Source organism: Eptesicus fuscus, chromosome 14, assembly GCF_027574615.1.
Source record: "Eptesicus fuscus isolate TK198812 chromosome 14, DD_ASM_mEF_20220401, whole genome shotgun sequence".
Taxonomy (NCBI): domain Eukaryota; kingdom Metazoa; phylum Chordata; class Mammalia; order Chiroptera; family Vespertilionidae; genus Eptesicus; species Eptesicus fuscus.
Window position 1 is genome coordinate 19,741,116 of NC_072486.1, and position 13,467 is coordinate 19,754,582.

Here is a 13,467-nt window from a genome sequence, read left to right on the forward strand (position 1 = left end):
GCAAAGCTAGTCTCGCTGATCGCCATTGCTAGTTTTGCACACGTTTGCGAATCAGAGCTGCCCGGGGTGCAACCGACCGCGAAGGGAAACATCGAGCGTGTAAATAAATACATCTCCTCTAGTTCGGGTTTTTGCTACAGCCGAAAATATGTAAATTGTGAACTCTCTAGGCTCTTTTTTTTTTTTTTTTTTTTTTATCCAGGTGAAGGAGGCTGGTGTACTGAGGGTTATTTTTGTGAATGGGACAGTCGGAGGGTAATTAGCTATGCAAATTCAAGAGCTTCATTCATGTTTTTTTTTTTTTCTTTTTTCTTTTCTTTCCTTTTAGCCTAAAAGCCATCTTGTTCCCCTCTAGGTTGATAGAAGTCCAGATCCCGAGGAAATCTGCAGCTAAATGCTCAAAATATAAAACCCTGGGCTGAGATTTGCGAAGAGCAGCAGGATGGATGGATTTTATGACCAGCAAGTGCCTTACGTGGTCACCAATGTGAGTGATCAGTTCGAGAGTTGCTGTTTATAAACTTGATGCGGGGGGGGGGGGGGGGGGGGGAGAGAAGGAGGGGGCAAGGAGGTTGGGATTGCAGATACTTTATCTGCTTTGTTGCCACTGTAGGGCGACTCTGCCTCTAGAAGCCCAGTCTTCACAATGAGCTTACCTTTCAGTGATTTGGCTAAGGCATAGTTTTGTTTTTAAGACCCTCTTTTCTGATTCAAGGGCCCAAGATGAGTGGAAGAGGAGATGGAGGGCAGCAGCAGCTGCTGCACTCAAAGTTTCTGGCTGGGTTTGTCTGCCACATTGAAAAGAATGAAGTTGAGACTAATGCTGACACTTTTTGTTTACATGGGGTGTTTTTGTTTCTCCTCCCCCCCTCCTCCTTTTCTCTTATATTTTTTTTTTATTTCACCACTCTTCTTCTTCTTTTGTTTCCAGTGGGGAGTATCAGAATAAAAATACATTGTATTTTAATCTAGTTTTGATCCAGCCTAAAATCGACTTTAAGTATAATTGCTTAATGTTGTTTTGATGCTGAGATACCATGAATATATGACTAGGATCCTATATGTTAGGATCGGCACTGGGAAGCTACTCTTCCTGGCTGTCGAATTTTCAGCATAAGCTTTCACTGTGAAATGAATGTAGAAAATGAATACTAGAATTGATACCATAGACTTCAATTTTTTTTTTTTTTATTTAGAGAGAGGATCCTCTAGACAAGTGTATGTATGCATGTGTATTTTTGTATGTGACTTTTGAGGTTTACATTCTTTTAAAGGATTTTATCTTTCCCTTTGTAGAATCAGCGTGGGAGAAATTGTAACGAGAAACCAACAAATGTCAGGAAAAGAAAATTCATTAACAGAGATCTGGCTCATGATTCAGAAGGTGAGGTTTGATTTGGGGATGAATCCCTGTCTTTACCTGTATTCCCTGCCCTCATAAAAAAGAGCAGCAGTTCAATCTTAGCTTAAAAATAATAAATATTCAAATTACTATATTTAACTAAGACTTTTACTTTGAGCAATTAACATAGTGTGACAGTTTGCACTGGGGGATATCTTAAGGCCCTGTCAAAAACTAGTGAAAGAAGAAAATAGAAAGTTAACAGAGGCATCCTTCTCTTATGTGTAAAAACCCTTGTGCATAGGGCATATAAGTAATCCCACACACTAAGGCAACAATTTTAAAAATCCAACCCAGTGGGACCCATTAAGCAACTATGCAAAGTGCTTAATTTCTACTTTCTTCATTAGAAGTTAAACAATATAAATGATTATTTAATTTTTCCATCTCCTTTACACGAAAACCATATAAAGTTATAAAACTTTTCATGGATGATTTTGATGACTCCATGGTGAGGTCCTATATCTTGTTTTATAGGTCTTAAAGTGTTCACTGAATTATAATTAAGGCCTAATTAATAATTATAATACCTATTTGGAAAATTAGGTTCCAGATTCTTTTTATGAACTGTTCATAGGAAGTCAATCTATTATAAATTATTCCAGCCATATGGGAGCATTAATAATAAACTTAATATACTTATATTTAATTATAAAAATTCAGTTGGCTATTTAGATAAAGTATATTGAATTCTGAAACTTCCTCAAATCCTCATAATTATAGGACACCTCTCTCCCCACTGTGACAGAATACAAAATTTTGGACTTGATAATAAACAGGTGCCAGGGAATTATCTTTCTTTGACTTTTGTAAACCTATTAATAGAGAAATTTTCCTCTAAACACTTGCATTTAAAAGTTGTTCCTGTTTTTCTTTGAGACATTGAACCTGAAAACATATAGTACTTTGAGATTTATATCATGTGTTGTTATATCTCTGATATAAAATTCAGGAGATATAAATACAATACTTTTCAGTCTTTCTAAACTTATCTCTATTTTACAAGAGTTGAATATATTTAGAAAAGGTTTCCATGGACATACCTTTACCTAAGCTTTTTTTGGAATCCTATTGTATGTATGCTATTTGGTGTTCCTGAGCTTTTTAAGCTATTTGTTAAAAAAAAGGGGGGGGGGGAAGAGATATTGACTTTATTATGTAGTTGACCAGAAGAATTTCTTAAAGAAGTATTGCCTCATAACCACCAAAATGAGCAGGATTATTGAGATCTGTAAGTTATGAATTATATTTTCTTTTTTTATTGCCCCCCCTCCCCAAATTAAGTTGATATATGAAAGTTTTATGACAAACATTTCCATGTAATGAAACCTAAAGGTTTGCAAATCTTTTATTCCTTTGACTTGTTTTTTTTTTAGAACTCTTTCAAGACCTAAGTCAATTGCAGGAGACATGGCTTGCAGAAGGTAAGTTTAAAAAAAAAAATGCTTTAAAAGAAGGGGGAAGGCAACTCTAGAAGTGGGGGGAACGTCCTGAACTTGCTGTCTTAATGTTCAGCCCAATTAATTGAGCTCTAAAAGAGCCACCTCATGTGTCATGCATACATTAGAGCCTCTGATGAGTTTGTCTTTGGGGAATCTGGGGCTGCACTACCCAGTGTCATCACAAATTACCAGGAGAAATTGCTTCCAGCTCACAATCACATCTGCTTTTGGCAAGAACTAATGCACCAAGACTTCAAGTTCTCAGCCTCTGTTCAGATTTTAATTGCAATTGATCAGGTTTATATTATTGTACCTCCAGAGACCTCCTAGAGCCAGAACCCGGCTAGCTGTTTCCTTTAGAGCAGCGCATATCATTATTTGGTGTTCTGGTGGAGGACTTTTCTGATGGCAGAAATTAGTTTCTCTGGGTTCATCGGGACGGGATGCTTCAGGATTTAAGTGCAAGTGTCTTCTTCCCACCTTGTTCACAACACAGAGCGATAGGTGTGTATCCAATACTTAGGAAATCTATGGCTTTAGAATAAATCTTTGTGGCTTTGAGGAATTTTGAACTGTTTTCTGTTTGTTTCTGCTATGTGATGTTTGTTGAAACTGACCTTGGTTATTATGTTACTTTTATTGGGGATTTATTTAAGATAGCAAGGGGACATGTAAAGGCATGACTTTAATTTTTTATTACTTTTTTGCTAAAAATCTGTGTTGCAATCTATTGTACCTTTTATTGTGTAAACTTTATAGGAACAGTGAGATAGTGCTTCAGTACAGCTTGATACAACTTGGGAAATGCCTAATGGTGAGGGATTTTTGTTGGTATTCATAATTTGAAATTTTTCTTTTGGCTTTGTGAAATACTAAGTTTACCCTATGATGTATTTGGTGGAAAACAAAGACAATTATAGGTACTTAAGTATTGTGTATAATTGCTTTTTTTTTTTTCCTTCTTTTTTCTGTCTTTACATTATATGGGATACATGCACTTTTTGGAACAGATTTTTAAGATGGTTAAAAGGAGAGAGAGGGTCTCTTTAAATGGAAGCCCAGTCTTTCTGTTGCTATTTGGGGCTGACTGCTGTGTTTTATCAGTGGTCTTGCTTTCAGTTGATCAAGTTGCTGTTAGCATGTAAAATAAGTTTCTTTGTTTTGCTGATATTCTAGTTCCCCTAAAAGCTTTTGCAATATTTTTTAACCTTTTAAGTTAAATAGCTTTCCTGGTAGCGCTTCCAAAAGGGTGATTGTATTTGTATATTAATGAAAGGTAAGTATTAATAAAAGTTTTAGTTATATTTAAAGGTCATTCTGCTTGTCTCTGTAAATGAAACTTATTGCAATAGACTACTTATTATTGCAACATAAGCCATATATTTCAATGTAACTTTTTCAAGAAAAAATTGCACAGAGGTTCTTGTATTAACTTTTTACTGTTAGTTTGCAAAGTGGAAGCTTTCGAGACCATTATATTTATGAAGGAATTTATTCACTTATCCAAAATAATTAAAAATATCTATTTAAATTGTCCTGGAAGCTAGGTTTGTTCTTTAAGATGTTTAAGTCTCATTGATTCCAAGTCAGTGCACTTGCTGGCTGATTTTGAATGTGCATAGCAACTCTGTTCCTGGAATTTTAAAATGTGGAACCTGTGACAGACTCTTACCCTTTTATAATCAGTTTTAGTACAGTTTTTTACTTTCAACTTGTTTGTTTGTCGCTCGGATAAGTAATTTGCATAATTTATCTGAGTTTATCTTTTCAAACTCTGCACTGACTATTCTCAGTTATTCACATACCTGTAAATCAAATCTGAAGATTTAGCTTTATATAAAATAAACCTAGAAAATGACTCAGATATTTGGAGGAACATGGACTTTTACTTAGAAAAGAATTCATAAGGTTAAGTAAGTTTAGGAATTAGTCCTCAGACTGTTGTATTGAATGCCAAGGTGGACTTCTATTAACAAACTATGGATACAATTTTTTCAAAGTAGTTTACATTAATTTACCCTATCATGATATAAGCAAAAAAGTGGCCAACCTGATTTATTGAATACAATAGTGAGGAGAGATATTTGTTAGTAGACTGCATATTTTTATTTTTAGCAAATATATATATATAAATAATTATATTTGCATTAGCATTTTAACTTGATTTATTGGCATCTTGAACAATATTAGCTAAGAAGAGATTCTCAAAATTACACTAGTTTTTTTTTTTTTTTTTCGTAGCTGGATTTGTCCATTTATGTCCCTCTGGACATCCAGAAATTAAACCATTGCCAAATTGGCTGACATGAACCGTTTACATATTTCTTTTTATAATGCTTTGTAGCCAAGAAACTGACCATGGAATTTTAAAGCATCTTGACCCTTTTAAAAAAGATCATTGGCAATTAACCAGTTTCTTCCATGAGTTAGAATCCCACTGAGAAGTTAAAGAGATCCAAAAATCTTATTGGACCTGAGAGTCAAGTTAGTTGTCATGTGTCATATGAAAATCGTGTTAAGAAATTATCAAAGCCCCTATATACTTGGAAGATGATATATCCTAGCATGTTTGTTTTTCCCTATAAGAATTTTCCAAATTAAACCCAAAGTGCAACATATGGGTTAGTCATAGGTAAATTATTATGGAGTAAGAAATGTGTTTTATGTCTAAGGAGAAATTGGGATAAGGCAGGACTATTTGAGGGTGGGGTTGGAACTAGTTGTTTTTCAATTCACTAAAGTTATCTCTAAAAATAGAATTCCATTCTCAAATAAATTCATTTCCAGAGATCAAAAATATGTTTGTGAAGACTATAACTTTATATTAGTATCACTTTCAAAGTACTGACTCTGCAGTTAACACTATAGTTGAAAGATTTTTAACATATATCCCACAATTTAAAATAATCACATTTCATTCTGAAAAAACTGAAAAGGCAATGTTTCCAGTGACACAGTAACAATTAAAAAAAGAATGTGCCTATTTTTAAATTTTGCTATAGCTGCTTTATATTGTAATTGTAACTATGTACAATTCTTTATTGATTCTTTGTCTTTTGAATTAGATTGCTACTGACAGAAAGGCAATTTCAATTATTTGATCCCATGAAACAATGAGTTCAAATATCAATCCTGTCAACATCATAGTCATGTCTTATTCTTAACAACCTGTTTTAAGTGGTGCTTCAGCGAATGGTGTCCTAGAAATTCATAGTTAAATGGACCCTTTTGTGTGTATGGGGCGGGGAGCGGGGGTGGGGGGGGTGGGGGGGAGAAGAGGGGGGTTGACAGAAAGAGAAGGAGGTAAAACTGAGTTTTAAAAGGATTGCATTCTTCTAAAGTTTGTTATTAAAGCTTACCTACTAACACACCGGAAAGACAAAAATACATAGCAACTTTTGAATGTTATTTCTGCTGTTGCTCTAGAGGTTCTTGCGATTCCCTTTCATGAGTAATATTGAGGAAAAAAGTCACCAGTGATTAGCTGCCGTCAGGGAACAGTGTTTCCCAGTGGTATTGTAGTCAGTCAGGGTTCCTCCTGCCACCACACTTGAGCCAGAGTTTCACCTTCAAGAACAACCTTTCCACACCAGAGGTCCTTACAGCAGGCAGATAAGGCTACTTTTCTTTTTTTTCTTTTTCTCTGTTTCTTTTCTTTTGATTACTACTTGACCTTCAAATAATCAGGTTGACGTAAAAGTAGAGACATTTATTATGAAGTTTCTTAAATAATATGTTATACATATTGTCACCCAACAATATTCCATCACAATGTACTCATTTTCATTTTTTAAAAATTATGCTGTAACTTTTTAAAAAGGAACAAATTGGATGTGCTCTTGAATGTTTTTTGTTTGTTTGTTTTCAGGTGAGGCAGTAGGAAATAAAAGCTTTAAAATGGCATTATTTTTATGAGGTTTACAAAAAAAAAGGAATTGAGAATCTAAGCATTAAAGCATGGAAGTCTATGTTATTTATTAGAATTGAACAAGAGTCTTTTTTTTTTTTTTTTTTTAAAGAAGGGCTACCACTCCTCTTTGCATTGTACCAGGAAATTCTCTAAAATGTGAAAGAAAGATTTATCTTTTGTACTTGATTAAAAGAGAGCAGGTAGAGCAGGTAGAGTAATAATGGATTATATTTTTAAGTATTCTTTGAAATTATATAAATACCTTTCATCTAGGGTCTACTTGCAAAATAATGTTTTTCAAGAGTAGAATTTGGATAGGTTGTAGCATAATATAGTTTTCCCAGAGGGCTGTAATAAATGTTTATGAAATATAGCTAAGCTTTTCCAGTTCCGTTACTGAAAATGTGTAATTCCTTAGAGTTTATAATATGACTTGATTCCATTTGACCTGTGTATAAACTTGTAGTTAAGAAAATCATCACCATCATCATCATCATCACCACCATCAGACCTCTGTAGAGAAAATATTTGGCAAGAAACAGCTCTGAGCGATCCTTAAGTTTTTAAGTCACTGCAGGTCAATTTAGAGTTAGAAATTGAAGCTAATTTTAGACTAAAGACAACTAAAACTTACTGTTTTCTTTCTTTTAGAACATACAGAATGTATTTAGCAAGTATGAATGATGTTTCTATCCTGGGGAAGTAGCCCCTTTATTTATCTGTTTGAATATGTTTATACTTCTGCATTAATTAATGCTTACACACTGGTGCAATCATTTTAATGTTAAAAGCGGATGTGGTATAAAACCAGGCTTAGTGGCCTCATGATTATTTTATTCCGTGGCCCGAAGCTTCATTTTAGCATTAAACAGAATACCACCGTGCAGAGGTTGATTTTCTTGTTGTTTTACTCTTACTTAGAATTTCACTTTCTTTGGAGAAAGTTGTTTTTAACCCTTTGTTCAAAGTGAAATGCTACAAAGTTAGCAGCACTCTGTTAAAATCTTGGGATAGAGAAACTTTGAATAACAGGCCAAAAAAAAGGGCATTTTTCAAAATGGTTTTTCTCTCTCCTTCCCTCCTCTCTTTCTTTTTTCTTTGCCTCTTTCCTTCCTTGCTTTTTAGTTTTGTACATTTACGTATCTGTGGCAAGTTCCCTACGAAGTAGGGAGAATAAATCTATGGAAATCACTTTTTAAAGCTTGTCATTTCTTTAAACGTGCACCTTCATGGATCTGAACTGTATTGGAGACAGAGCTAGAAAACAGTGTTTATACTGTAAGTTCAAGTTGACTAGCTTTCGCTCTGCAGAAGGGTGTGACATGAAAAGATTGTGGTTGGGCCGCATGGCTCACGCTGGACTGTGTTTTTGTGAATGGAGGCAGAACTCCAGCTCTGCCTGCTCGTCTGGAGGAATTGCTGAGGAGATCAGCTGTCTCATTCACGGGCAGAAAGAATGACTCATACATCTTCCGCCTTGTTTGGCTCCAGGTCATTGTTACAGTGGATAGAACTGGTTTTAATTAAAGATTAACCCCTTTGATACTTGACATTTGTTTCATTTGTGATTTTTCCACTTTTCTCTCTCGCTTTAAGAGAAACCCAACAGGCTCCTAGTTTGTAAGGTGTGGCTTTTTTTTTTTTTTTTTCTCCTTGCCTGCAGCCAACCATGGAAAATATGTAAATGCTCACCTTTTCTTAAGTAATGATTATTATTCCATTTGCAAGGTTAAACTATGCATAAAATAAAGGCAAACGAAAAACTGCCCTGCCCCCCATCCTCCCCGGGAAATGTTAAGGAAATATATTAAAATTAAGCATGAGGGTTAGTAATTCTGTGGCATGATGACTGCTTTCATCAGTTTCTTTATCATGATATGTATTGCTATGTAGTAAAAGGAAAGAGAGAGAGAGAGAGAGAGAGAGAGAGAGAGAGAGAGAGAGAGAGAGAGAGAGAGAGAGGAACGCAACTTTGGATAATAATCTAGGTAAAGCCAATAGCTGAGGGTTGCAGATACTCTCCTTTGAAAGCAGAAGTCCTGAGACTTGATGGCAACGTGTGTATTAACCGTGCAATGATCCGATAGAGCCGCTCCAGCTATTACCAATAACATCCACATGCTTAATCTTCTTGAAAGCCTTTTATTGGTCTTTGGGTTTATACTTCCCCCTTCTTTCCTCCTCTGCCCCTTCCTCTTAATTACGGAGCGTGTGGAAACATTTTCATTCCTCGCAGGTGATTATTCCAAGCGTAGTTATCATAGATAGTTGGGGGAAAAATACCCCTTCTTAAATTTTTTTTTTTCTTAGGTTGGCCTCTATTGTTACTTTCTTCCACTTTGGAGTTAGTGTGACTTGTCACAAATTTTTAGGCAGCTATAGTTTGCTGCTTCACCGAATTCCCGTGAATTGAGGGGAAGAAAGGAAATGTATTCTACGAGTGTGGCAATACTTTGTCATATTTTCCTTGTCCAGATCCAACTTGTGCTTTTCGTTAACTGCTTTCCTTTTACTCTAACTTCATATTAGAGGTAGACGTAAGCCTTTGTCTATTTAAGTAGCCTGCTGTTTCATTGGGCCCATTCAGTTTCTGAAGATTAGCTTCTGTGAAATATGTGAGTCATATGTTTTTTGTTAAAATTCTGTAAAATGTTCAAGCATAAGTGTGAAGTGTTTATTCAGCATGTTAAAGAGTTAGAACAGAAATAGCAAGTTTGATTCTTTTTACAAATTACTAGTCTGCAGCTATTTTCCGTATACTTGTAGTTTCTTCTGCTCCTAAAGTTGTGCCTTTTCTTTGCCTACATTTCCCATCACACAGCTCACGTTCATCAGAGACTTTCTGTGCCCTTTCTTGAAGTGATACATATCATGGAGTTGCAACTTTCTCTTATCACAGTAAAAAAATAAATAAATAAAAATGTCTGGCCTTTAGGACATTCATACCAGCATATTCAGTTACCAATATACTTTTGTTACTCAGGAGCTATTTTTAACTAGTATTCCTGTAAAGCGATATTACATTTTTATTAGGTTCTTGTAAGCATTTGGCTTTTTAAAAGCATAATAATTGTTGTGGTTGATAATTTTTGTGTCTCAATAGTTATGTCTATTTAGCTGTTAATTTACAAGGAAAACCAAAACATGTGGATATGATTGGAAAAATATGTAGGATTTGATCCTGTCTACCTGCTGTTAGTTATTAAATAGATATTAAAAACATTCTTGTAATTTTTTTTTTTGGTGTGGAGACTTATTTTAAAGGGCACTCTTCTCGTTATAATTTGTGCATCTATAAGAAAACGCAAGCTTCCTGCAATGCAAGAGAAATGTTTGTAGCTAAGAGAATGCCAAGGTACAAATTTCAGCTGTTAATTTTTTTCCATGTCTAATATAATTCATTAGAAGTCAAGGTATTAAACCTGCCTTCTAATGATTGAAGCAGTTTTATTGTGAGTGAAATGGAAAAAAAAAAATGAGTGGGTGGTGGAAAGTTGAAAACAACATTTCTTGAGTATCTGGCATTGTCTGGCATTTTATTCAGACTATTTCATTTTAATCCTCACCAGAAATCTCTATTATCGATATGGAACTGGTGAGTAAAATGGAGTTCACTGAGGTTAAATGTTACACAGTTTACGTAGCTAGCAAGTCACGGAACTGTGATTTGAAGTTTGCATGACTTTTGTTAGTTAGGTATCGGATATTAATGGACTATGAAGAGAATACCCTTCTTCAAATATAGACTGAAGAAACAGGCATCAGTTATAATCTGGAAAACGCCCTTAATTTGTTTGGTTTCATTTTGTGGCTGAGAATGGGATTTGTCTTTAATAAGTTTAAATATTGGTGGCCAGAAGAAAGTTGTTATAAAATGGGTGTCAGACTCCATATATTTTGATAACAGGCAAGACTACCATTGGTCTGTTCTTAATATCAAAAATTTTATTTAACCAAATAATTCTGTTTTTAAAAATATTATTAAATAAGCTGGTAAAAAGAGCCTTTAATTATATGTATGTTGTAAACCTCTTTTATTAGACTTTTTAAATATAGAATTTATTTTTCATGTTCAATTTTTTCTTAACTCAATTGAATTACCAAGACAAAACATTTTTCAACAGACTGATCACTTTAGTACTCGTTCCCCCATACAGAATAGGCTCTTTAAAAAAAAAATCAGTTGACATCTGTTTATATATGACTTGATTGGATAAAAAGGTTCACTATTACATAATATTAGTAAAGTAATACTAGCTAATGCAACCAGCGTTAAGTAGGATGATAGTTCATTACATTTTTACCAAATTAAAAGTAACCTCACTTCTATTTTATGTAGTTCTATATGTGTGAGTGTGCACATTAGTGTCATGTGAAAACTTGTTTTTGTAATATTCTGTCATTTTGGAGCGGGCTATTTTGATGTCTCAATCAACCATGATGAAAATATTATAGAAGTGAAAGAATTTGCTTGTGTTTTAATTGCTGCCGAATGCATAAAGTCCTTGCTATTCGGTAACTCTTCCCTTGCTAAAAATAGGGAAGTTGTTTGACATTAAAGACTGATGAAATAATGATGTTTCTTTTTGTTAATTCTAACTAGTAACCAGGAAAATATTTTGCATGAAAAGATGGAGTTTATTCGCCTTGTTATAACCATAGTCATTGAATTGTAACACTTTATAATATAGGACCAAAATAGATGACAATAATTTAAGAAACTTTTGTTGCATATTTTGGCCAAAGTTGGGGCAAACATTTTTAGTTATGGTAGTCTAATTTGCAATAGATGGAACTTGCCAAAATCAGACGATTTCTAGAAAGCAGAATCCCTGAGAGATGTAATAACTGCACATTATTTGAAAGAATTATGTGGTTACTTCAAATGGGCTGCTTAAGTCCTGGCAGTGGGTAAATTTGAACACCCTTTACTCCAAAAGCATATCTTTTACTTGCATAAAGAAACACTGCAGCTAATCGAAATCCTATGGCTTCTTTTACTTTGCATGTCTCTTTTATTTCCGTCTGGCAGGTGAAATTCAGAGGGACTGCCACCATTGTATTTCTGACAGACATGTTTTCTAGTTGACAACAATGATGCTGCTGAAATTTCCCCTCTCAAGTATTGCTGCCAATACCACTTTAAATAGAGGCTAATTGGCAAATAATCATAAATGTTATCCCAGCCTAAAAATATCTGGCATGGAAGATCTTACTTGACATTCCTTAAGTCTTGGCAGTTTTTTCTTCTTAATTATTTTTTTTTAATTTTCTTTTTTCCCTTCAGCTCAGGTACCTGACAATGATGAGCAGTTTGTGCCAGACTATCAGGCTGAAAGTTGTAAGTATAGTTTGACTCATCTCTTCAATTTTTCTCTGTCTTCCTTCCTTCTTCCATTCTTCCTCTTTGGTTTGTTTCCACTTCCAGTGTCTGTTCTTGCATTGTGTCAATGCCTTTTTAGCTCGCAGTCACGAGGTGATGTGATTTGTCACGTTGTGGCATCAGCAGAATCCCCCTGTGATTTGAGCAGAGCTCCGAATAGTAGCTCAGGAAAACTGATTGGATTAAAAGATGGTCTGTTCTCTATGTTTGGTCGATATCCTTGGAGAAGAAATGGGGAGATCCATAACATACAACTGTTTACTTCTAGTCTTTCAATAGCTTCACAAAGACAAGTCTGGATGCTGACGGAAGACAGTCCGTAGTTAACATCCATGAGATTATTATTATATAACTTATAGAAATTCTGGGCCCAACATTCATTGGCTTACTGTAGTCTTTGCATTCATGAACGTTTACCTGCTTTGATTGAATTTTTAGCCCCACTGTCTGTTCCTGGTCGCAGTAACAGAAATGGGGACACCTGATAGCTTCTCTTAGGGCCCCTTCAGTGTTTCTCTCCGTGAGTCTTGCTGCAAGGTCGGGCGGCCAGAGGCTGCGTGGGGAGTGATTCTTGGTTCCTCTCCCTCCTGTGACTGCAGAGGGAGCGTTTCGCCTGTGCAAACATGGTTGCCTTGGGATTTACCTCTGATATTTATGCTTTGCCTTGACCTGAGGTGCAAATAGTAAAGAAAGGGGGGTATAAATGCCATCTTGCTTATGAACCTGACCTAATACATTGTTATTTTGTTAGCACCATGTAAAGCCCCAACTTCCATTTTTCCAGACCATTGACATTTTCACAGGAGGCTGTATCATCCACAGTAACAACGTGTGCCTAATACCTTACAACCTATAAACCCATGTTTCCCCCACCGAATATCATAAATCTAACACCAATACCCACGTTACTTCAAGTAACAGGTGTTTGCGAGCATTGTTTTCAGCTTTTATGTTTTGTATCTTCACTGTCCCATGTGCCAAGAGTTGTAAGAGGTTTCTTCCAGATTCTCTCCCATATTATATTTTAGTTCAGCTTCACTAAAAATCTTTTTCCTGTTGTGGTAAAGTCTATGTAACAGAAAATTTGCCATTTTAACCATTGTTCAGTGTGCAGTTCAGTGGCACTCCGGTTGCTGTGCAAACATCAACACTACCCATCTCCAGAACTTTCTCACCATCCCATATGGAAGCTCTGTACTTACTAAAAAATAACTTCACAAAGAAAAGTCTGCCCTCAGCCCCTGGTAACTGCTGTTCTATCAGCTTGGTTTTTGATATGAAAAGAGAATTGTGTTGCTTGATGTCTGAGTATAATTATTAGATATTCTAT

At 35.2% G+C, this 13,467-nt stretch overlaps 1 protein-coding gene across 1 annotated transcript in view; it reads left to right on the plus strand.

The window, feature by feature from the left end:
* Positions 1–253: 253 nt before the first annotated feature.
* The window catches only part of ETV1 (ETS variant transcription factor 1), an 84,506-nt gene continuing 71,292 nt past the window's right edge, over positions 254–13,467 (plus strand). Inside the window, exons 1-4 of the mRNA XM_054726139.1 lie at positions 254–487; positions 1,297–1,384; positions 2,779–2,826; positions 12,042–12,095. Of these exons, the coding sequence (XP_054582114.1) occupies positions 443–487; positions 1,297–1,384; positions 2,779–2,826; positions 12,042–12,095 (235 nt within the window). The 5' untranslated portion in view covers positions 254–442. The remainder of the gene's footprint in view (positions 488–1,296; positions 1,385–2,778; positions 2,827–12,041; positions 12,096–13,467) is intronic.